Source organism: Dipodomys merriami, unplaced genomic scaffold (assembly GCF_024711535.1).
Source record: "Dipodomys merriami isolate MVZ:Mamm:240054 unplaced genomic scaffold, mDipMer1.0.p SCAF_9, whole genome shotgun sequence".
Classification (NCBI taxonomy): domain Eukaryota; kingdom Metazoa; phylum Chordata; class Mammalia; order Rodentia; family Heteromyidae; genus Dipodomys; species Dipodomys merriami.
This window is the reverse complement of record NW_027206512.1, coordinates 36,324,349-36,348,914: the sequence shown is the minus strand read 5'-3', so window position 1 is coordinate 36,348,914 and position 24,566 is coordinate 36,324,349. Positions and strand designations below refer to the sequence as shown.

At 35.9% G+C, this 24,566-nt stretch overlaps 1 protein-coding gene across 14 annotated transcripts in view; it reads left to right on the top strand.

Moving 5' to 3' along the window:
* The window catches only part of Fip1l1 (factor interacting with PAPOLA and CPSF1), a 61,415-nt gene that overhangs the window by 29,094 nt on the left and 7,755 nt on the right, over positions 1-24,566 (top strand). For 9 of the 14 annotated variants that reach the window (XM_070013127.1, XM_070013138.1, XM_070013137.1 and 6 more), the window contains 3 exons: positions 18,249-18,275; positions 20,186-20,240; positions 21,812-21,867. In XM_070013127.1, the coding sequence (XP_069869228.1) occupies positions 18,249-18,275; positions 20,186-20,240; positions 21,812-21,867 (138 nt within the window). The remainder of the gene's footprint in view (positions 1-18,248; positions 18,276-20,185; positions 20,241-21,811; positions 21,868-24,566) is intronic. The other 5 variants (XM_070013139.1, XM_070013135.1, XM_070013136.1 and 2 more) reach the window with 1 other exon arrangement.

The window sequence follows — 24,566 nt, the reverse complement described above, 5'->3', positions numbered from 1 at the left end:
AATTTTCAGTTAAAAAAATTTTTTTAGTTTAATAGTGAAAGTATATTCTCAAAATATTAGGAGTAATTGCATTGAATTAAAAGTTGTAGTTATGATAATTATTTTGTCTTTAACAGATTCACAGCAAAATAGATTACACATGCCTTTCTATTTCAACAGAACAGAGACAATATTCTACAATAAAGAATATATAGATACTAAAACTGAACAAAAATATGGTAGTAGTCCTGAAACTAAAGTTGCTATTGGTGTATGTATAAATCCATACTGAATTGTTAGCAATATGTTAACTTGTTTTTGAAAAAAAATTAAAGATACTTTTATCACATTTTTAAATTACTTTTTATTCTTAAGAAAAAAATCCCCTACTTTTATTTTTATTTATACTTTAATCTTTTATTTGGTGGCTTTAAATTTTTTCTTCCAGTAAGTTTTCAATATTTGTTCCTCTTAATGGGATTTTTATGAAACTAACAAGATTAAGTGTGTAGTTATTTCTTCCCAAGGAGAGTGTCAGTAGCAAATGATCGAAGTTAGCAGCTAGTTTTAATCCGAATTATAGGGAGAAATTAGGAATTCTGGTTTTAAAGCATTTTATTCTAAAAACCCACGTACTCTTACTCTACTTTGCGAGAGAGCCACTTTGCTTTGTAGTGCCCATTGTGACCAGAGTAAAAAGCCAGATAATAGTCTTCCTATTGTGTTCTTACCTAATAAGTTCATCCTTGCCCTCTAAATGTCAGCTATTTTCTCTTCATCCTCAACACCTTTGATTTCCTTTCATTATCAACTCAACTCCCACAAAGATGAAAACAGTGTTACAAAAACTGATTCCTGGCTTAGAAAAATCTTTTGTCTGAAAATGGAGGAAGAGTGAAATAGTTGAGGTGTGTGCCTCTCTGCCAGTTAATATTATTTCTAAAGTTTAATGACTTGAAACTGCTCATTTGAGTGCAGACCATTTGTAGGTTGGGATTGAACCTGGTTCTTGTGTCTTTACTATGTTCAGAATTAACCAAATGGTAGAGGACTTAATGTTCATAACCAAGACTTAAAATAATTCATAAGTGAATCCTTATCCTCTGAAAAAAAAGATTTGGAAAATATTTTTTGATTATTTGATTAGTGAGATTAAAAATGATAAATGTGGGCTGGGAAGGTGGCTCAGTGGTAGAGCGCTTGCCTTGTATGCATGAGGCCCTGGGTTCGATTCCCCAGCACCACATAAGCAAAAAGAAAAAAGCCAGAAGTGGCGCTATGGCTCAAGTGGTGGTAGAGTGCTAGCCTTGAGCTGAAGAGCTGAGGGACAGCGCCCAGGCCCAGAGTTCAGGCCCCACGACCGGACCCCAAAAACAAAAAATAAAAAATAAAAATAAATGTTTGTGATAGTAGTCCTAATTCTGAATTTCCTTATAATCTTTTTAAACTATTTTAAACCTAAAGAAGATTTGAAAAAAGATTTCTTTTTTAAGAACTTTAAATATCTTAGTTATTTTTAATTGATAATTGTTCATGTTTATGGGATACATTATGATGTGTTATGTATTTACATTATGTAATGATTTTAAGCTAGTTAACAAGTATATCACCTCACATTCTCACCAGGTTTTGTAATGAGAATATTCCATATCAACTTTGAAATATATAGTTATTTGCTATGGTTAACTGTTCTGTACATTAGTTCTCTAAAACTAATTTTTCTTTCTAACAGAAATTGTGTATCACTTTGATCAAAAGGTTCCATTTCCACTCTCATACCAACCACTAGTACCTCATCTCCATTCTGCTCTCTACTTTTTAAATATTTTACATATAAGAGATATTGTAGAGTATTCCTCTATACCTGCCCTGGTTCACTTTGCAAATGACAGATTTTTCTTTCTTATTTTTCTGATTTAAGTATTAGTATGTTCAAATGGCTGACAATTTTATGTCTATTACCAGCTTTTTTTATATTAAGATTGGGGAAAAGTGATGTGATTTAATGGAAAAAAAAACCAACTAGAATATTTCTGATTGTCAATGGCATTTATGTGAAAGTTTACTTTTCCAAAATGTTAAGATTACTCCATGTCTTATAACATCTTTGAGTGATGTATGAATTGCTGATGGCATTATATTGTAGTTCAATTGATTGGTTTTTGTTGTTGTTGTTGCTTAATGTATTTATCTTAGTGTTAAGCTCCATGATCCCTCTCTAGGTTTCCTTTGATGCTTATTCATGAATTATGTTTTGCTGCTGCCATGTCAATATTGAAGGAAATATATTCAAATGAATTGTAATCCTGAAAATAGTACCTAACTGTGGTGTTTATGGTAGGGGAGGGTGTTTTCAAAGTGATATTAAAAAAAAATTCTAAGTTGGGACTGTCTGAAGAACTATATATTTTTGCTAACTATGAGCTTTTGGAGAGAAGGAATAGTATATTTTATGTTTTCTTATAATAGTGCTGTGTGTACTCAGCATTCCCTTAATATGTTAGCTAATTAACTACATATTTAATGTTTTTGTAATACCAAAAATAGTTTTCAGATTATCAGGTGGTATGTTCAATCAAAACTTACATTACCTCTAAATAGCAATATGGCTTCATAGACATAATGTAGGCCCTGCTAAAAACTATATATTCAGTTGTCATTTGCTACATGACTACACTGTATTCTGTAGTTTGTTGCAAATTAAATTACATTGGGAATCAAAAGCAACTAAAAAGTGAAAGGCATGACTGAAGGGGGAGTCTTTGCCTATTGCCTTAAAAGATATTGCCTTTAATCTTTTGCTTTCTTTGAAATGTAAAGGGCACTGCCCCTGACCTTTTCTGCTCTATGTTAGTGCGTGCGTGCGTGCGTGCGTGCGTGCGTGTGTGTGTGTGTGTGTGTGTGTGTGTGTGTGTGTGTGTGTGTTTAATTAGAGATAAGAGTCTTAGGACTTTCCTGTCTGTGTTGGCTTTGAACCATGATCCTGAGATCTCATTCTCTTGAGTAGCTAGGATTTTAAGCCTGAGCCACCAGTGCCTGTCTTAAATGTTGGTTAAAAAAAATTAATTTGCTTTATTGTTATTATAAGAGGTAATATGCAGAGGGGTTACATATACATACATCAGGTAATGAGTACATTTCCTTTAGTACAGTGTCATCTGCTCCATCTTTCTCTCCCATTCTCTCCCTTCCATCTCCACGTTTAAATTGTGTTTTTCCTTGGGTTCTCTGCCTTCCCCCCACCCTTCTACAGATATGCACATAAATATACTGTATATAATGTAAAGAATTCAGACTCATCAACAAAAGATAAAACAAATTAAGAAAAGAGGCCTTTGTTTCCATATTGTTGGAGTTTGTTTTGGTATGTATATTGTTTTGTAGACATATGAAGAGGTGCTTGGGTATTGTACAGCTTTATATAAAAGTACCTAGAATCCTGTGTAATTTGTCATATCCCAGTGCATTTTAGATCTAACTTTTAGATCTAACAAATGGAGAACATTCTCCATTTGTCTCTGATCTTGGCTTACCTTGCTTAACATGATTTCTTCAAGTTCCGTCCATTCCCCTTCAAATGACATTATTTTATTCTTTGAGCTAGCTGTGTAAAATTCCTTTGTATATAGGTATCACACTTTTTGGATCCACATATCTATTGTGGGATATCTAGGTTATTTCCATATCTTGGCAATTATGAATAGTGCTGCAATGAACATGGATGTTTAGGTGTCCTTACTATATCCTGGTTCATGATACTCAGGGTAGATGCCTAGGAATGGTATGGGTGGATCATAGGGAATCTATGTTTAGTTTTTTGAGGAACCTCAAACTGCTCTCCAAAGTGATTATACTAGTTTACATTCCCACCAGCAATGAAGTAGGGTTCCTTTATCCCCATATCCCCACCAGCATTTGTTGTTTGAATTCACAATGTTGGCCAATTCTGACTGGGGTTAGATGGAATCTCAGGGTTGTTTTGATTTGCATTTCCTTTATGGGGAGGGATGATGAGCATTTCCTCATGTGTTTCTTTGCCATTCTTCTTTCTTCTTCTGAGAAGTCTCCCTTTAGCTCTCTTGCCCTTTTAGTAATTAGATATTAAGTTCGGAAGTGATTAGTTTCTTGAGCTCCTTGTATATATGGGGTATTAAGCCTTTGGCTGATGTACTGCTAGTAAAGATTGTCTCCCAGCCTGTTGGCTGTCTTTCTAGTTCACTAACAGTGCCCTTACCTGTGCAGAAACTTTTTATTTTAAATGTAATCCTACTTGTCAAGTCTCTCTCCTATCTGTTGTGCCCCTGGGACTCTTCAAGAAGTTCCTGTCTATACCTGTAAGTTCTAATATTTCTCCTCTATTTCGAAGTAGTTTCAGAGTTTTGGTCCCTGACATTGAGGTCTTTGATCCACTTTTAATTGATGTTACTACATGGTGATAAGCAGGGATCCACTTTTAGTGCATATGGCTGTTCAGTTTTTCCATCACCAACTGTTGAAGAGAGAGGTATGTTTGGGTTGGGAATGTGGCTTAGTGGTAGAGTGCTTGCTTGCCTAGCATGCATGAAGCCATGGGTTTGATTCCTCAATACCACATAAACAGAAAAAACCAAAAGTGGCACTGTGGCTCAAGTGATAGAGTGCTATCCTTGAGCAAAAGAAGCTCAGGGACAGTGTCCAGGCCCTGAGTTCAAGCTCTAGGACTGGCAAAAAAAAAAAAAGAAAAGAGGCTATCTTTTTTCCACTGTATGTATTTGGCATATTTGTCAATAATGCCAAACAAATGGTGACTGTAAGTGTATGGTTTTATTTCTGTGTCTTCTAGTCTATTTCATTGATTCTAGCCTGTGTTTGAAATCTGGTATTGTGATACTGCCTGCTTTTTTTTTTTTTTTTTTGCCTATAATTGCTTTGGCTACTCTAGATCTTTTGTTGTTCCATATGAATTTTTGGATTATTTTTCCGTATTTCAGTAAAGAATGTCATAGGGATTTTAGTGGGATTGTATTGAATTTGTGTATTATTTTTAGCAGTATGGAAGGTCTTTCCATTTCCTGATGTCTTCTTTGATTTTTTTCTTCAGATTTTTATAGTTTTCACTATAAAGATTTTTTACATCTTTGGTTAGGTTAATTCTTAAGTTTTTTTTTTTTTTTTTGAGGCTATTGCCAATTGGGTTGTTTTTAATTTTCCTTTCTGCTTGTACATTGTTGACGCACAAAAAGGCTACTAAGTTTTGTGGGTTGATTTTGCATCCTGTCTCTTTGCTAATAGGGGTAGTTTAATTTCTTCTTTCCCTAGGTGAATCCTCTTTATGTCCTTTTCTTGACTTACTGCTTTGGCTAAGGATTCCAGAACTATATTAAGAGGAGAGAGGGTGGGTATCTTTGCCTTGTTCCTGATTTTAGGGGAAATGTTTTAATTTTCCCCCCATTTAGTATGGTGTTGGCTGTTGGTCTGTCATATAGCCTTTGTTATTTTAAGGAATGTTTCTTGTATTCCTGGTTTCTCCATAAAGCTTTTAACATGAATGTATCTTGTATTTTCTGCATCTGTTGAAATGATCAGGTGGTTCTGGTCCTTGACTCTTGGTGAATTCATCTTGACATGGTGAATTATATTTATTGATTTGTGTATATTAAACCAGCCCTTGCATCTGTGTGAAGCCTACTTGGTCATGATGTCTAATTTTTTTTAATTTAATTTTTGTTTTTTTATTTTTTATTTTTCAGTCCTGGGGCTTAAACTCAGGGCCTGGGTTCTGTCCCTGAGCCTCTCTGCTCAAGGCTAGTGCTCTACTACTTGAGCCACAGCACCACTTCTGGCCTTTTCTATTTATGTGGAACTAAGGAATTGAATTTAGGGCTTCATGCATGCAAGCACTTTACCACTAAGCCACATTCCTAGCCACTGTATGATTTTTTAAAAATTTGTTTCTGGATTCTGTTGGCCAGTATTTTATTGAGGACTTTCCATGTATGTTTATCAAAAAAACTGGTCTGTAGTTCTTTTTTTTTTTCTTGGATTCTTGCCTGGTTTGGGGTTGAATATAATATTGACTACATAGAATGAGTTTGAGATTGCTCCCTCTCCTTCTATTTCATGGAAAAAGCTTGAGGAATATTAAAAGTCTGATAATTCAGCAGTGAATGCAGAGTTTCCTTGTTGGGAGACTTTGATTACTTCCTCTATCTCATGTGTTATTGGTCTGTTTAGCTGGTTTATATCTTCTTGGTCCAGTTTAGGCAGTTTGTATGTTTCCAAAAATTTGTCCATTTCTGTTAGATTTTCCTTTAGTGAGTATAAGTTTTGAAAGTCGTCTTTTATAATCATTTGGATTTCTTTGAAGTTTGTTGTAATATTTCCTGTGGCATCCCTGATCTTCTTGGTTTGAATATCCTCTCTTCTTTTTCTCATTAGCCTCGATAGTACTCTGTCAATTCTGCTTATTTTTTCAAAAGAACAGCTTTTTGTTTCCTTGATTTTATGTGTAGTTTTTTTAGTTTCTATTTTGTTGATTTCTGCCCTAATTTTTGCTATCTCTCTTTGTTTATTAGTCTTAGATAAGATTGGATATTTTTTCTTGTTTTTCTAGCATTTTTAGTTGTATCATGAGGTTATTTACTGGAGCTGTTTCTGTTTTCTTTGTGTGTCTGCTTAGGGCTACGAACTTTCCTCTTAGTACTGCTTTTGCTGTATCAGAGGTTCTGTTGTGATGTGTTTTCATTTTCATTGACTTGTAAGAACTTTCTCATATACTCTTCCTTAATTTCTTCTGTGACCCAGCTGTTACTCAGTATTGTCATTCAGCCTCTGTATATTTGAGTGATATATTTTGTTGTTGAGAACTAGTTTCAGGTTAGATGCAAGGAATTATGGTAATCCTCTTGTATTTGCCTAGGATTTTGGAGAATGCTTCATGGGCTGCTGAGAAGAATATAAATTGGGTCATTGTTTGGTGAAATACTCTGTAGATGTCTGTTAAGTCCATTTGGATTATGGTGTCATTTAGTTTAGAAGCTTCTTTATCTTTCATTTGCTTGACCTGTCCTTTGGTGAGAGCAGTATTAAAATCTCCCACTCTTACTGTATCTATCCTGTTCTGTAAGTCTAAAAGTGTGTCTTTAATGTATTTAGGTGCTCCATTATTTGACCACTGTGATTTCCTCTTCATGGGTCATTCCCTTTATTACTATGTAATAACCTTCCATGTCTGTCTGTACTGATTTTAATGAAAGGTGTGAAAGGGTACATTTTAGTGAAAGATCTTTTTCCATTCATTTACTCAGAGTTTGTTTTTATCTTTGTGAGATGGGTCCCTTGGAGACAACAAACGGGTGAATCTTGTTTTTTGATCTAATCTGGTATTCTTTTCTTTTGACTGGGGAGTTGAGTCCATTAATGTTTAGGGTTGTTATAGAAAGATATGTCATGTTTCCTGCTACTTTCTTGATTTTCTGTATTTTGCTTCTTTCCTCTTCATTTGCTTATTAAATCGGTCTTCTAGTGATTTTCTCTGATGTGTTTCCTTGATTTTGATTGTTTCCTTTGGATTGTATACCTTCCTTTAGTATTCTTTGTAATGCTGGTTTGGTGTTCATAAGTTCCTTTAATTTTTGTTTATCATGAAAGGTATAGTTTCACCATTAAATGTAAATGATAGCTTTACTGGATATACCAGTTTGGGTTTGCAGTTCTTGATCTTCAGGGTTTGGATTTTTATCATTCCAGGCTCTCCTTGTGTGAGAGTTTGTGTGGCAAGATCTGCAGTGATTCCGATTTTCTTTCATCCCAATATTGATCTCAAATGCTGCAGAATCAGAGAAGGAACTCCTTGTATATCAAGTTTAATGTTTTTACTATGATGTGTCTAGAAGTGTTTCTTCTTGGGTCCTGTCTACTAGGCTTTTTTTTTTTGTTGTTCTCCATATCTTCTTCACTCTCCCTGGGATCCTTCCCTGAATTGTTTCTGGTGTTTGTATTTGCTGTCTTGATTGTTCATGAATCTTGTAATCTTTCATTGTGATTTATGCATTTAGGTTCAGGGATTGTTAGGGCCGTGGGCCGAGCTTGGCCTGTTGGTACCCAACAGGTGGTGGCCCGCACTTGGCCCAGGCTAGCTAGCTCACGCTTGGTGGATTAGCCCATGCTGGGTCTCCAGGCCAGCAAGGGTTTTGTGCATGAGCTTGGGCCTAGGCTGGCTGAAAGGAGTTCGGTCCAGTCTACAGTGGGGGCTGGGAAGGCTAGATTAAGACATCCAGGCAGGGCTAACGGCTTCGGAAGGGCAGGCTCCTGAGTGAATGCAGGAGTTTGTCCTTGTGGGGTTTGCCCCACAGATGGCTGGCATTTGGCCCCCGCTTGTGCACAGCATGCTTGGATTGGCCAGCAGCCAGGTACTGGGTCTGATCTGTGGGGTATTTGTGAAGACTAACTGAAAATCTCTGAGATGGACATGAGGATTCGGAAGGGGCAGGCTCCCACAGGTGCTTGGGATTTTGTCTGTGTTGTTTTCAAAGGGGCACTTTTTCTCTGCTGATAGCTAGGACTGTGGAGGATGCAAGGTCCTTATGCCCTCCCAGTATGAGTCCAGGTGGTCTCCTGCTGGAAGCCAATGTGGGGAGGGGGGTCGGGGCGTGGGGAAGGGCTCTGGCCTCTTTGTCGTCTTAGGCCGGAGGAAGCCCAGCTCTGTGAGTCACCACTGGTACTGATCTCCTGTGGTAGGGTTGGAGGGGAGCTGCCAGCGTGGGATGGGGAGTTGGTGTAGAGCTCTTCCTGATTTTCCATCCTCGTGTGTACAATAAGGTGTTTTTTCCCCCCACTCCTATGAGTCTCTGTATATATGTAGGACGTTGTCGATCTTTTGGGGAGAAGTGTGTGTTAGGACCCTAAATCTCTGTTTGATTAGAGAGAGCTAGGTGAGTCTCTATTGTTTCATTGCCATCTTCCCTCCATCTTAAATGTTGATTATTTTACATTTTTGCAGTTATACAAAGGTGTTTCAGTTCTAGAAGTCAGATTATGAGGACAATGTTGAGTATTTTAACATTCTCTTTATTTATTTATTTTTGATCAGTCGTGGGGCTTGTACTCTTGGCCTGGGCATTGTCCCTCAGCTCTTCAGCTCAAGGCAAGCACTCTACCACTTGACCCATAGCACTACTTCAGTTTTCTGAGTGGTTTATTGGAGATAAGAGTCTTATAGATTTTTCCTGCCCAACTGGCTTTGAACCGTGATCCGATCCGGATCCTCAGCCTTCTGAGTAGCTAGGATTACAGGCGTGAGCCACCGATGCGTGGCCATAACATTCTTTTGATTAAAAATGATGTTGCTAGTCCATAATTTGCTAAGATTACAATTCTGTATGTGAGACAAATACAGTGACAATATATGATTCCCATATTTTAGTATCCTACCAGAATTTTTATAAATATATTGACTATTCATCTAGGGTTTTCCCTACATTACATCTTTATCAGCATAATTACTCATTCTCAACTATTCCCTGGCTTGAAAGTTAAGTTCACAGTAAATACTTTTTGAAGCTTTACAGACATGGCTCACCACATAAGTGTAAATAGTTCTTACAGTTATTAGGTAATAGAAACAGCTCTCTTCCAAGACTTTTCCTGTCAAATAGTTGATAGAGAGGAAAGGTTTGTCTCCTCTCAAACAGTCATTTGGAAATGTGTATGTAATAATTTAATAATTGTTAGTAATTTAGAGAGGAGAAAGTGTTTCTGGCTGTGGTTGATTTGTAAGAACACAGAGCTTTTTCCAACAGCAATGGTAGACACCACTGGAAATGCAAAAATGTTTAATGATATGGTTAATCATATTCTCTTAGAAGGTAATTTTTGTTAGATTCCATTGTATTGTCTTTTTCCAAAATGTATTAGTGTGATTTCATGCCTTTTCTAGAAATAGAAACAATGTACTTATTAAATGCTTTTTTCTTTTTAAAATAATTTTGTTGCATATTTAAGAAAATAAGATTTAACCCTTTAAGGTTCATCTATGTATATATAGTACAATGATGACTAGTGGAACAAATATATATAGTAATACATGTAACAAAATATATAGTAAATATATATATATATATATAGTCATCTTTTCATTATTATTACTCTTTAGGTCTTTTAAGCAATAATTTTCCTTCCCTTTTATCTCCAGGCATCTATTCTATTTTATTTCTCTGAATTTGCTTATTCTAGGTACTTACATAAGTGGAATCAGGCAGTATTTGTCCATCTGTGTCTGGTTTGCTTTTTTTCTGGAAGAAGAATTTAACCAGGTGCTATTGGCTCAAACCTATAATCCTTAGCTACTCAGAATGCTGAGATCAGAAGATCCTGGGTTGAAGACAGCCCTGGCAGGAAAGTCCATAAACACTCAAAAAAAAAAAGCCATAAGTGACACTGTGGTTCAAGTTGTGGAGTGCTATCTTGGAGCAAAAAAAAACTTATGGACAGAGCCCAGGCTCAGAGTTCAAGCCCCAGAACTAGCCAAAAATTAAAAAAAAAGATTTAATCAGCTGAAATAATTTAATAGTTTTTTAGGAACTTATAACTTAGACTGTTATTTTAATAATAGTTTAGTATTCCCTTTTTTATAATGATAGAAGGCAAGTTTAATTAGATTCATTTCTTGTTGCATTAAGTTATATTAAAACTCATGTGACTGATTCTGTAAGTCTTGGGAAAAGTTGAACTTGAGCCTGCAAGTAGAATTTTCCTAATTTGAAAGACTCATTGTTTTATTAAGCGTAAGCCAACCACTCTGGACCACAAATAAAACATCCCTTCTTTTAAAGCTGAATTTGTAAGGGTTACATTTTTAGAAGAAAGTTGATTTCTTCATAAGAGACTATTGGCATGTAAATCAGTGTCTTACCTAGTTATTTAGTATTACTCACGGTGTAAAATTAAATATCATCTACATTTTTCTTTGTTTGGGGTTCATGATACTATGGGGATAGAGGAAGTGGAACAGCCGACATCTGGGTTTTTTCTACATTTACTAAAAGATCTGCAATCTCAGAGGTTTTCTCTTAGTATTCTGACTTTTTTTTTTTTTTTTTTTTTGATCGTCATGGGGCTTGAACTCGGGGCTTGGCTGCTGTCCCTGTGCTCTTCAGCTCAAGGTGAGCACTCTACCACTTGTGCCACAGCGCCACTTCCTGTTTTTGAGTGGTTTATTGGAGATAAGAATCTCACGGACTTTCCTGCCCAGGCTGGCTTTGAACCGTGATCCTCAGATCTCAGCCTCCTGAGTAGCTAGGATTACAGGCGAGAGCCACCGGTGCCTGGCTGTTCTGACTTTTTAACATTAACATTTCCCAGACTTTTTGATCTTTTTATACTCTAAATTACTGCAGACCCCAAAGTTTATAGATATTATAGGTTTTTTGTTATGAGAAATTTAAACTAAGAAACTAAGAAGATTAATTAAGCTAGAAATGCTTGTGCTCATTACATTTAATTAATTAATTAATTTATTTTTATTTTTTTGGGTCCGGTTGTGGGGCCTGAACTCTGGGCCTGGGCGCTGTCCCTCAGCTCTTCAGCTCAAGGCTAGCCCTCTACCACTTGAACCACAGCGCCACTTCCAGCTTTTTTCTTTTCGCTTATGTGGTGCTGAGGAATCGAACCCAGGGCCTCATGCATGCAAGGCAAGCGCTCTACCACTGAGCCACCTTCCCAGCCTGCTCATTACATTTTAACATAAAACCTTTTTAAAACACCATTTTTATAGCATAAAAAAGGGTTTAGTGACTACAAGTGTTTTGTTTTGAACTTTTGTAGTTATTTTTACTCAGGCTTGCTAGGGAAAAACTGTGCTCTCTTATTTGTTTCTGTACTAAATTTGTAGTGATATCATAAACCACATTGATGAGAACACAACTTTTCACTCACAGAGAATATACTGAAGGAAAATAATACTTTAGGATTTTTTCTAACAATAGTATTTTGCAGATTGGAATCCTTTATCCTGATGCCCACTAGTGATTTTTTTCTTCTTGAAGTCACCATGTCTAAAGTCTCATTCTTTAAGACCTCTTGCCTTGCTGGTAGCTGGTAGCTCATGTCTGTAATTCTTGCTACTCAGAAGGCTGAGATCTGACGATTGCGTTCAGTGCCAGTCCAGGCAGGACAGTCTATGAGACTCTTACTTCCAGTTATACACCAGAAAACTGGAAGTGGTGCTGTGTGGCTCAGAGTGGTAGCCTTGAGCAAAAAAAGCTCAGGGACAGTGCCTAGTTCTCCCAAGTTCAAGCCTCACGGCCAACCAAAAAACAAAAAAAAAACGAACTCTTGTCTTTTTATCACCTATTTTCCCTCTCTCTCACCTCTTCTTCCTCTTTCTTTCTCCATCCTCTTCCCTTTCTTGTCTCCATCCTCCTCTCCTCGCCTTTCCTTTCTTTCTCTGACCCTCCTCCCTTCCCAAGTACTGGAGATTGTAGGTATAAAAACCGTCCTAACAGTTTAATATTTTTATGAAGATAGTTTTGACCTTAGAAAAGTTTTAGAGACCCTCAAAAAGTCCTTGGATGATCTGTATTAGGTGAATGTTATCAACACCCTTGACTTTTTGCCCTTTTAACTGAAATGTTATTTTATGAATATAAGTTATCAAACCATTATACTATGGTTATTTAATCTTTTTTGGGTCCGGTCGTGGGTCCTGAACTCTGGGCCTGAGCGCTGTCCCTCAGCTCAAGGCTAGTGCTCTACCACTTGAGCCACAGCACCACTTCCGGCTTTTTTCTTTTTGCTTATGTGGTGCTGAGGAATCGAACCCAGGGCCTCAGGCATGCAAGGCAAGCGCTCTACCACTGAGCCAACTTCCCAGCCCTGGTTCTTTAATCTTAACCAACAAATTGCCTCAGATCTGTACCATTTGCTAGAATTACACATTTTTCAGAAATACATTTGGAAAAGAATTCTCTAAAGACTTTGTAAACTATACTCACACTTTTAATATTAAACAGAAAAGCCTATTATTGAATCCAGTAAACTCAAAGTGGTGAATAATGCTCATTTTCTGTAATAGCATTTTGTGGCACAATTAATCTGGCACAATTCAAATGCAGATTTTATAAGGACTAAAAGCTTCTTCATAATGTTGGTTTTTTAATGTCTTTTTTTTTGCATATAGCTCCTGTTTTAATAGTTGGATTTTTGAATTACTATTGATAGTGGAGTTTGTAGAATCTAATTACAGTTTATTATTTGCCTTTTATTTGTACTAATATTCCACGTATTTTGTGATTGTTTGTGAGCTGATAAAACTAAGTTCTCCCTAAAAATATTGACATTTCTTTCAAATATATTTTGATTTAAGATAGTTTTTAATATTCTGTAGTAAGCGTTAGATCTTACAAATTAGATGACTATAAATTTTTCTTTTTAGTGTTCATGAAGTATATTGGTAATTTTTGTTTTGTGACCATAGCATTTTTTTAAATTTTGAGAATAAGTTCTTGTAGGGTTTTTTTACTTAATATTATAGAGTTGCATAGAAATACGTTTTTTTCATACACAGTTGGTCATAAGTAAAATAGTATATTTCAGTCAGCCTCACCACCTCTATTACTCTCCTTTCCCACCTCCCTCCATTCTCAAAATATTTAAATTTCATTGTTTCACTTTCATAGTTGCAGTCTATTTCCAGTGTGTTCATCTTTCCATCTTCCTTGTTAAAACAATCCCTCTCACTAATACCCACCATATGGTTTTTTCCTTTTGTTTCCTTTACTTATTATCTTTAAGTAGTTATAGAAAGGAGTTGTCATTTAACAGCATTTTATGAATACAATATATCTTGATCAGGGTCACCTTTTTCAATATTCTCATCCCTTCCTCCCCATTCACACTTTCCCTCACTCACATTTAAGAATATACATTAAATACTGGGATGTAAAAATTCTTCCATTTTTAAATTTTTTGTGAGTCTAGGCAGACAGTATTTTACTCTGTTCTATGAAGATATTTTCATAAAAATTTGGAATAGAATTTATTTCAACTATTCAGCATTGAGTTTCTCAGTAGTGAAATTAGGACATAGTAAGTGATTCTCAAAGTACCAGGCCAGTATTATCATCTCTTGGAAAATTCTTTGTATTGCAGATTTTCTAGTCCCACCATAGCCCTTCTAAGCCAAAAATTATACCAAGAGCCAAATGCTCCATACTTAAGAAGTTTCAGTGGTTCTGATGTAAGCCCAAGGTTCAATACCACTAAGCTACTTAGCCCATCAGAGCTTCAATATTACTTTTCCAAAAGCTGCTCATCACTACTAGAAATCTTACTTTTATTTAAGTTTCATAAGGGTCTCCAGGGAGATAAGTCAAAAATCAACAAAATAAACACCCAAAAGCTGGTACTTGAAAGGGGTGGAGGTGGGGTCAAGGGGAAAATGATAGAGAAGATAGGGAGAATGCAGTGGGGGGGGGGGGGGAGAATGGGGAACATCGATCAAATTACATTGTATTCATGAACTGCTTTGTTAATGGCAACTCCTTTGTATTACTACTTAACGATAATAAAAGCAAATAATAAAAATGTGAAAGGAGTAGGAAAAAAAAGGGATATAGAAAGAAAGTCACATTACTTATTTTGTATGCTTCAAGCCCATAGGCTAGGTTTTATACATGTTGGCCAGGAAGGTAGAGTTGTTCAGAGGGAGAGAAAAGAGATTTTCCCTTCCTTACATTATCTCTCATTTTGTTAGCACAAGTCAAATACATGTGGGCACATGTGTGCTAGTACTAGAGATTCTCTTGCTCTTAGTTGTCTTTTGCATGTAGCTGGTACTGGTCACTTAAACCATGCATCTAGTACAATTGTTAGGATGGTTAATGGAAGATGAGTCTTTTCTGATTTTTCTGTTTGGGGTGGTTTTGAACCTGGATCTTCAAAGAAAAGTTTTCTGGGTAGCAACAATAATAAATGTGAGCTTAAGATGTTTTAATGAGTTTTTGTTGTTGTTGTTAGTCATGGGGTTTGAAGTCGGCCTGGGGACTGGCCCTGGGCTTTTTCACTCAAGGCTAGTGCTCTACCACTTTGAGTCACAGTGCTACTTCTGTTTTTTGGGGGGTTAATTGGAGATAACAGTCTCCTAGACTTTCCTGCCTGGGCTGACTTTGAACCATGATCCTCAGATTTCAGCCTAATGAGTAGTTTGGATTGCAGATGTGAGTCACCGGCACTTGGCGTTTATTGATTTTTTTATTTTTATTTTTTCAATAGGACATGGGGCTTGAACTCTGGGCTTTGGCGCTGTCTGTGCGCTCTTCAGCTCAAGGCTAGCATTCTGTCACTTGAGCCACAGCGCCACTTCCCGTTTTCAGGTGGTTAATTGAGATAAAAGTCTCATGGGCTTTCCTGCCCGAGCTGGCTTTGAACTGCGACTCAGATCTCAGCCTCCTAAGTAGCTAGGATTACAGGCGTGAGCCACTGGCATCCGGTGGCTATTGATGTTTTAATGAAAATGTTGTTGGCCTGTCTGTCCCATGTTAAACTTTCTTAGTTATATTTTGAAAATGTACTTGATATTTGTCAAGCCATCTGTTGTAAAATATTACATTAACTTTGTAGTTCTTTTCAGTCAACATTTACCAATATTTACAGTCACATCCTTTCTAGTGTTCACACCAACTTTATTGGTTTTTTTGCTTGCTTTGTTTGTTTTTGTGCTGGTTTGAGGCTTGAACTTAAGGCATGGGTGCTGGTCCTGAGCTTTCAATCTAGTGCTGTACCACTTCAGCCACAGCTCCACTTCTAAGTCTTTTAGGTAACTTAGTATAGGTAAAAGTCTCATAGATTTCCTGCTTGGGCTGGATTCAACTCATAGTCCTCAGTCTCAGCCTACTGAATAGCTAGGATTATAGGTGCGAGCCACCCGTGCCTGGCTTATCATACCAACTTTTTAATGAATATAAGTATTGGTAAAAAAAAAAAAACAAAAAAACAAAAACTGTAGTATGATTTAATGGTTTTCTTATATTCTTAGTTCTTGTTGACTTTTAATAAAACAATTCTGTATTACTGAGACTCAAACTCAGAGCCCTCACCTATGCTATGCTAAGCAAACATACACATACTACTTCTGAGATATGCAGTAAGTTCCCATGCTGACTATTTTTTTTGTGTGTGTGCTTGTCCTGGAGCTTTATCTCAGGGCCTAGGCTCTGTCCCTGAGCTAAAGGCTGGTGCTATACTACTTGAGCCATAGCTCCATGTCTAGCTTTTTAGCGATTAAGTGGAGATCAGAGTCATATAGTCTTTCCTGCTCCAGCTGGCCTTGAACTGTGATCCACAGCTTTCATTCTCTTGAGTAGCTAGGATTTCAGATGTGGGTCATCAGCACCTGGCAACCAAGACTGATTTTAACTGCTTCAGAGCATGCTTAGTTTGGTCAGATGATCTTTTTACCTCTTAAATGTGAAACTTTTTACCTCTTAAATATTTTTATGGACTAAATTTTGATTAGTAATTTCTTATTTTTTTGCATGAATTCACATTTTAGTAAGTTGTAGTAAGCATTAACTGATGTGGTAACATTGCTTACACACCTAATAAAGTTGATTATGCTATCACAAAGTGGATGATAAATGTTGCTATACTAAAGAAAATAATCATATTAAATATGAAAACTGGGTCAAATAGTAAAGTTCTGTAGTGTTTGAAAAAAATCTGTATTAGGCAATAGTATGTGTTAATAGTATATATTAAGAATATTTAATACTTTGCTTTCCCATTTAGCTTAATCTTAGATTCTATTAGCTGATATTGTCTGTTGGATCAGTTAAATGGTTTAGGAAGCAGCAAGGCAATCTCAGGACGGATGTGAAATGCTATTAACTATGCGTTAATTTGGTAGATTTGTGGAAGCTTGATGTCTTCAGCAATATAACTATGTTATACATACTTAGTTTTGTTGGCTTTGTGAGTTTAGCATATTCTTTTATTGCCGGGATGGCTAAATCAGGTGATTTAGTCCATATTTTAAGGCTATTTGCTGTCATTTGGGGAAAAGGCAGTACTGAGGTTTGAACTCAGGGCCTCATGCTAGCCAGAAGGACACTTTCCCATTTGAGTCACATCCCTAACCCTCCATTTGCTGTCTTAAGAACTTTTTTATAAATATCTTACTCTAATAAAAACATTTTAACTTTGTAAACTACTAGCAGACTTACATTGTTCTTTTGTCAAGAAAACATTTGAAATTACTCATTTTTGCATGCATTTAGTTAATCAAGATTTTTTCCTCTTTTAGATTAATATTGATCTATTTTTAAAAATAGATTTTAAAAAATCACTCCAGCTGTGTTGACATTATTTATGGTATAAAAACTTTTCATGAAAAAGTTGCTTTAATTTTTTTCCTATTAATAAGAAATCATCATTTTTTTCTTCAACCGAAAGTAGTTTGTGTGCTACATAAACTCCCTCTCATGTATCTCCTAAGTTTAAAACATGGAGTTTAGTAAATAAATTTTACATTTGTACTTAAGTCCATATTTGGTCAGTATAAATTGAGAATGTTCACATGTAGTTTTCTTTAAGTTTGTAATATGTTCAAATAATGAGTGAGAGTCACTCTATTATTTTCTGACATGTAGAAGTAAATCATTTACTACATTCATATTAATGTGCCTTGGTGGTACATATATATGTATATATACATATGTACATGTGCATATATATGTATACATACACGTATGAATTTCTTGTACCCATTTTTTCCTTGTACAAATCAAGGAGAATATTAAGTATTCTCATTCCTAAAATTAAACAGTATGAACACTTGAAAAGCCTAAAAAAATGGAACTTTTCAAAAGTAAGTGGTGTCCATGATTTTCAATTACCTAGCACCACGTATAGTATTGAACCATAGTCAGTTTCCCTATTAAAATGTTCAGTATAGCAAAACCGGACACTGATTACCAAATTTAGTTAGCATTAATTTTTTGGAGTTTGATATTTGCATATGCATAAGTGTGCTTTTTAAGTGATGCCTAACTTCATTTTTGGTTACAACTAGTGGGGGCAATCTTGTTATTGAGTTGTTAGACTGGTTTTCATCAAGGAAGTTGGATGTTTTACTCGAATTGTTGGTCTGCAAGAAAACAGAATGCTTCTCTTGAGTGCTAAGCCAGGATAATGAGGCAAGGGGTTTATTTCAAAGTTTGTTTTGGTGATGGCATAAATACATAACAGGTTCTGAAATCCAGTTACTATATTAAATTTCATCACTTGTTTTTTAGGTATTCCAATAACTGTACCACCTCCAGGTAAAACATTTTTTTCATGTTTTTTTCCATCATTGTTAATGAACATGAAATTTCCAGCTTAGGAGGGTCAGTGTTGAAGTGGTTAGAATATGAACTTGGCTATTGGGATTTCAAGGTCCTATTTTCAGCTCTGCCTTTGCTTCATTCCAGTTCAAGATACTTAGTTTTCTTATACTTGTCTTACCCATTTCTGTGGAAATAGAAATTGTGAGAAAATTCTCACTTTCCAATTTGTGAAGAAAATATTAATGTAAAAATTCTTTATTAAAAACTTTTGATGAATGAATATTTTATATGATAAAGTGACTACAAGAGAAAAGAAAAATAATTTATATTCATTTTATCATGACTTTTTTTTTATACTGTTGTCACAGTTCAGTTTCATGAGAAAATATGTTCTGAACCACACAGTAGTAGATGGATTGAAAACTGGTCAGGTGGTAATTTGTAGAGTGGTAATTAATTGTTCATTGCTTAATCGTATGGCTTATAGGGGTTTGTTTATAGAACAGTGTTGTTTCTATTTTTGTCAGTTGTTCCTTTTTATTGGGTAGTAAAGTGAACCCTGTTAGAGTGTGTCTACTTAGCTCAGTATTGAAAGCCAAGGAAAATGTGAAGCAAGTGATAGTGATAATACTGGAATGGTGGGACTAAATTCAAAATGACCTGGATAAACAGAAATAGGGAAGTTCAGATTGCATAGGACAGTGTACACATTTAGGTATGGGATAGTCAGTGATTAATTGTGTGTAAATGTGTCTGACAGACTTACCAAGAAAAGTCAAAGGGATTGTGCCTTTATAGTTTATTTTAATGTGGTTGTGAGGCTACTGTGTAATGTAGGATTATGGAATCTAGGAGTACTATGGTAATTGTGCTTGTACTGATTTAATATAGGAGATCCAAAAACTGGAAACAGTGATAGAGCATAGTAAACTTGAAATAGTTTGAAACAGGACTATAACTTATTTGCATGGAACTTTGAGAAGGGATAAAAGAATAGCATTCATTTTACCTAGAACACTCAAGGGAGGACATAGTAGAATTTTCAAATACACAGAAGGTAATAGAGTTCTTGATAGTGGAATACTTTTGCCTCAGGACAGGATATGAATTACTGTGTTAGGGATTTAAATTATATCATTTAATGCATTTCCTAATAGTCAGGGTTGTTAAATTTGGAAAAACTAGGTATTGTAAGTTGTGGAATACTAAAGTCTTCTGTTGGAATGCTATGTTTCCCAATGAATTTGAAAGTGCAGAGTAGCCTACTTATTAAGATCCATTTTTGCAATATTATTCTGTGGTACTAAAAATTGAGAATGCAGACCTTCTGATACAAAGGTACAAATTATTTTCTTCTGTGCTAATGAAAAACTCCACTATTTGCCTTCCTTTGTAAAATAGTTCATTGGGGTTGTGCTATTAAAAACACTTTTACATGTTTGCTGGTTAGGTTCATTTATATATTGTATATTTTAAGGGAATTTCTATACATCTGATACTCAGTATTTTTTAAAAGAGGTAAATGCTATTTTATCTGCTTTTCTTCTATGAACTATTTCAAATAAAATCTATCTGGTGGCAACACTACTACTGTTTTTTATATGGAAAAGGTAAGGCATTGAGACTTAACTTTCTCATACTCACAAAATGGGCTATGTGTGGTGCTGAAAATAAGACCAAGTGTCCTGACTCCCAATCTGTGCTTTGTTAGACCAGACTGTTTGTTAAAATTTTTATTATTCCAAAAACTGTATGTTAAGTTCCATTTTTTTCTATCCATTAGAATGTAGAGAAGCACGTTTTTATCCCCAGAGAAATTTAGTGAAACACAGCAGCTTTGTTTCACTCTTAAAATCGTATGTGCAGTCTGCTAATAATTTTTGTCTTATGATTGAATGTTTCAGGTTTTCCTCCTCCACCAGGCGCTCCACCACCATCTCTTATACCAACAATAGAAAGGTAAATCAGTATGGGTGGCTGTAAGTTTTGGCCATTGATAGCCTTTTGATAGAAGACTTGCATTCATAAACATAACATCTGCTTATTAATTTGTAAATCTTAACCTGTGTTAGTTACTGTAAGATGTTTAACCTAAAGCCTGATGGCAAAATAGAGCAAAAAACATTTTAAATAATAGAATTTTAGAATAGGAATCTTTTATTTATGCTTTTATTTATGACATGGATTAGATTTTAGATTCTTTTTGCTAAAAACTTGGCTGGTCAGTTGTATGGAAAGTACAGTTTGCTAGAAATCATGAATAATATATGGCTTTTTTGCAGTTAGGTAAAGGCAACTATTACTTTTTACCCTAGTAAAAAAAGAAAAGCTGTTTTCTTCCCTGTTACATTGTTGCTTCTCACCTTCTGCATAGAGTTGGCCTTATTTTCTATACTTTGTATTTGTAGTTTATGTTGATTACAATGCTGTGTTGAGCAATATTCTTCGTTAGATGGCAATATTTTGTTTTCCAGTATAGGGAAATTACAGTGTTGCTAGGGGAAGGTTCACAATCTCTTTCAGACTTTAGGCTGCTATTCCTATTTTCCTTTAAGTGCCAAATCCCCTCTATAAGGTATTTGCTTTCAAAAAACATATTCAGCTTATATAAAAAAGAAAGAAAAATTCTGAGTTTTACATCAGTAGTACCAAACAATGCATATGTTTTCATAGATAATACTTAGGAAAATGTCAATTGTGAGAACATAAGAATTTGCTTTTATTTAGTACTTGTTGAACACATACTTGTTCTCAATCAAAATGTTAGAAAAATATCAGTCCTGTTAGTTGGACTGATTTATAACCTTAAACTTAAATTTTAAATTTTAAATATTTGCTGGGTGCTGGTGGCTCACGCCTTAATCCTAGCTACTCAGGAGGCTGAGATCTGAGGATTGTGGTTTAGAGCCAGCACGGGCAGGAAAAGCCATGAAACTCTTACCTCCAGTAAACCACCAGAAAACCGGAAGTGGCACTGTGGCTCAAGTGGTAGAACTGAACTGCTGAATGACAGCACTCAGGCCCACAGTTCAAGCTCCATGACCGACAAAACAACAACAACAACAACAAAAACCTTTAAAATTCTATTCTCAACATTCTTGTTACACTACGTTGAGCCAATCTGAATGAATTGCATTATTCTTGTTAAACATAACTTGCTAATGTTTTTGTGAGTAATTAAGTGTAAGGTTTAATGTTGTTGAGACATAAAAGACAATAAAAAGCCATAAAAAAGACATAAAAGCCAATGCTTTTTTATTTTAAAATAGAATTACAAAATTAAAGCTTATCATTAAATGATGGTAAAAGGTTATTAGTTTGTTAGGACAGAGATACAAGCCTGCCTTCAATTACTCAGGTGTCGGGTGTGGGAGGATCATTTGAATCCAAGAATTCAAGGCTGGCACGAGTAACATAGCAAGAGCTTGTCTAAAACCCAAGAATGTTAAAGGATTTTTTGCTTTGCTATTTTTCCATTTGTATCAAACTATTAAAATAGCAAAAAATACACTTTTTTTTCCTTCAAACAGTGGACATTCTTCTGGTTATGATGGTCGTTCTGCACGTGCATTTCCATATGGTAATGGTAAGTAGTTAACTCAGATTTAGTTTGAATCAGTAAAAGAGCTAAATATTTTTTAAAATGTAAAACTTTTCATGTTTAAAAAAATCATGAAAACAGTTAATAATTTTAATTGTTTTTTGTTTTGTTTTGTTTTGGGGTCCGGTCATGAGGCCTGAACTCGGCCTGGGCGCTGTCCCTCAGCTCTTCAGCTCAAGGCTAGCACTCTACCACTTGAGCCACAGTACCACTTCCGGCTTTTTTCTTTTTGCTTATGTGGTGCTGAGGAATCGAACCCAGGGCCTCAGGCATGCAAGGCAAGCGCTCTACCACTGAGCCACCTTCCCAGCCCACAATTTTAATTGTTAAAACAATGAAGCAATTAAGAAATGTTACTTGAAGCTGACACCACTGGTTCATTCATATAACTGTAACTACTCAGGAACCTAAAATTTGAGGATTATGTTTCAAAGCAGCAGACAAGCCCATGAGATTCTAACCACCATTAACCATGAAAAGCCAGAAATAGAGTTGTAGACTAAGTGGTAGAGCACCAGTGAAAAAGCTAAGGGACAGTGCCCAGACCCTGAATTCAAGCCTCAGTACTGGTACCCCAAAAAAGAAAAGAAAAGGAAAGAAAGGAAGTAAAGGGAAGAGGCTGGAGGGAAGAGAGGGGAAAGATTAATTGACAGAATTGAAATGTTTCCCAGGTTCCTAACAGAATCACCTCCATCTATTTTTCATTTATACTTTAGTGAATAGATATTTGTAGATTTTTTCTAATAAGATTTAGGAGTTTTCCCAATTTGTCTCAATCTTTATTTGTAAGAGTTATGGCATTAACTGTTTTTTTACTTTCCTCCTCAGTGGCTTGCTTTCTTTTAATGATAATTTGTAGATCCTCTTTGATGTTCACTTATAACAACTTTATCCATTTCAAGAGTATCATTCACTTATTTTTTGCAAATTATAATAATTTTTAAAGATATTTTGAAATACAATGGTTACCCTAATCAGATTTATAGGCTAGCTGGGCAGTAGTTAGGTGACAGAGAAGAGGGTGACAGTAGAAGGGTCTCCCTTAAGAGTGAACAGTACATGACTTGATTTCCACAAATGTTCAAAAACATAGGGATAAAAGGAAATAATATAGGCTTTAGAAACTGAACAGAGTTGGATGTGACTGAACTAGATTTTTGTGATCATACAGAGCAGTACAAGAATGCCCTTGGAGATACAGATTGGGTTTAGAACCCAGTCATAATACTCATAGCAATAAAGCTTATGTGATAAAATAAGCTGCAAAGTTCTAGTTTCCCAGTATATATAAAAGTATTATTTTTACCATATACTTTTATGTTTTCATATTATACTGTATAGATTATAACATTATGTCTAAAAGAACAATGTAGATGTATTAATTTTAAAAAGGCTTTACTATTAAAAACTGCCAGTGATTATTTGAGCCCTTTGGTGAATTGAGTTTTCATCTTTTGCTGATGGAAGATTTAGGTGGCTCTATTGCTGGCTGCTAACTGATCAGGGTGGTGGTTTTTGAAAGTTGGAGTGGTGGCAATTTTTTAAGAGGAGACAATGATGCTTGCTATATCACTTGAGTTGAGTCTTTTATGAAAGATCTCTTGGATCCATGTGATGCTGTTTGATAACACTTTACCCGTAGTAGGTCTTTGTTTGAAATTAGTCAGTCCTCTTTAAAAGTTTTATGTATTCTTGATTTGTTATTTTCCTTTCAGTACTGTTAACAGCATCTTAACCAGGAGTAGATTCCCAGTGAAAAAACCCAGTATCTATTCCCCTTTGGTTTTAGAGCAATTCCTCATCTGTTAAAAGTTTTGTCATGGGGCTGGGAAGGTGGCTCAGTGGTAGAGCGCTTGCCTTGCATGCATGAGGCCCTGGGTTCGATTCCTCAGCACCAACCACATAAGCAAAAAGAAAAAAGCCAGAAGTGGCGCTGTGGCTCAAGTGGTAGAGCGCTAGCCTTGAGCTGAAGAGCTGAGGGACAGCGCCCAGGCCCAGAGTTCAGGTCCCGCGCCCAGGCCCAGAGTTCAGGTCCCGCGACCAGACCCCCCCCCCAAAAAAAAAAAAAAAAAGTTTTGTTTTGTCATGAGGTTTCTGTAATTCTTCAAGGTACACTTCTAATTCTGTTATCATCATATCTGCTTCCTCCACTAAAGTCTTGAGTCCCCCAAAGTCATCCTTAGAATTAGAATCAGCATCTTTCAAACTGTTAATATTTTGACTTTCTCAATATTTTTACGAGTCATGATTTGCTGGTGGCGGGAGGTACGGGAAGAAGGAGCACAGTACTGACTGGAGTTTGAATTCAGGGCTTCAAGCTCTTGCTCAGTTTTTCACTTATATCTTAGGCTCAACACTTTCACTTCTGGTGATTTAATGTTTAATTAAAGATTAAAGTCACTCAGACTTGCCTACGTGGGTTGGCTTCAAACCTTTTCAGATCTCAGCATGAGTCAAAGGTGCTTAGCTTATGAAGGTTCTTAATGGCATCTAGAATGGTAACTGCTTTGCAGATGATTTTCAGTTTTCCTTGCCCAAATTCACTAGATGAATCAGATGAATCACTGTGGCATCTTAGGAAATTTTTTTTCTTTTTTGGTCCGGTCATGGGGCCTGAACTCTGGGCCTGGGCGCTGTCCCTCAGCTCTTCAGCTCAAGGCTAGAGCTCTACCACTTGAGCCACA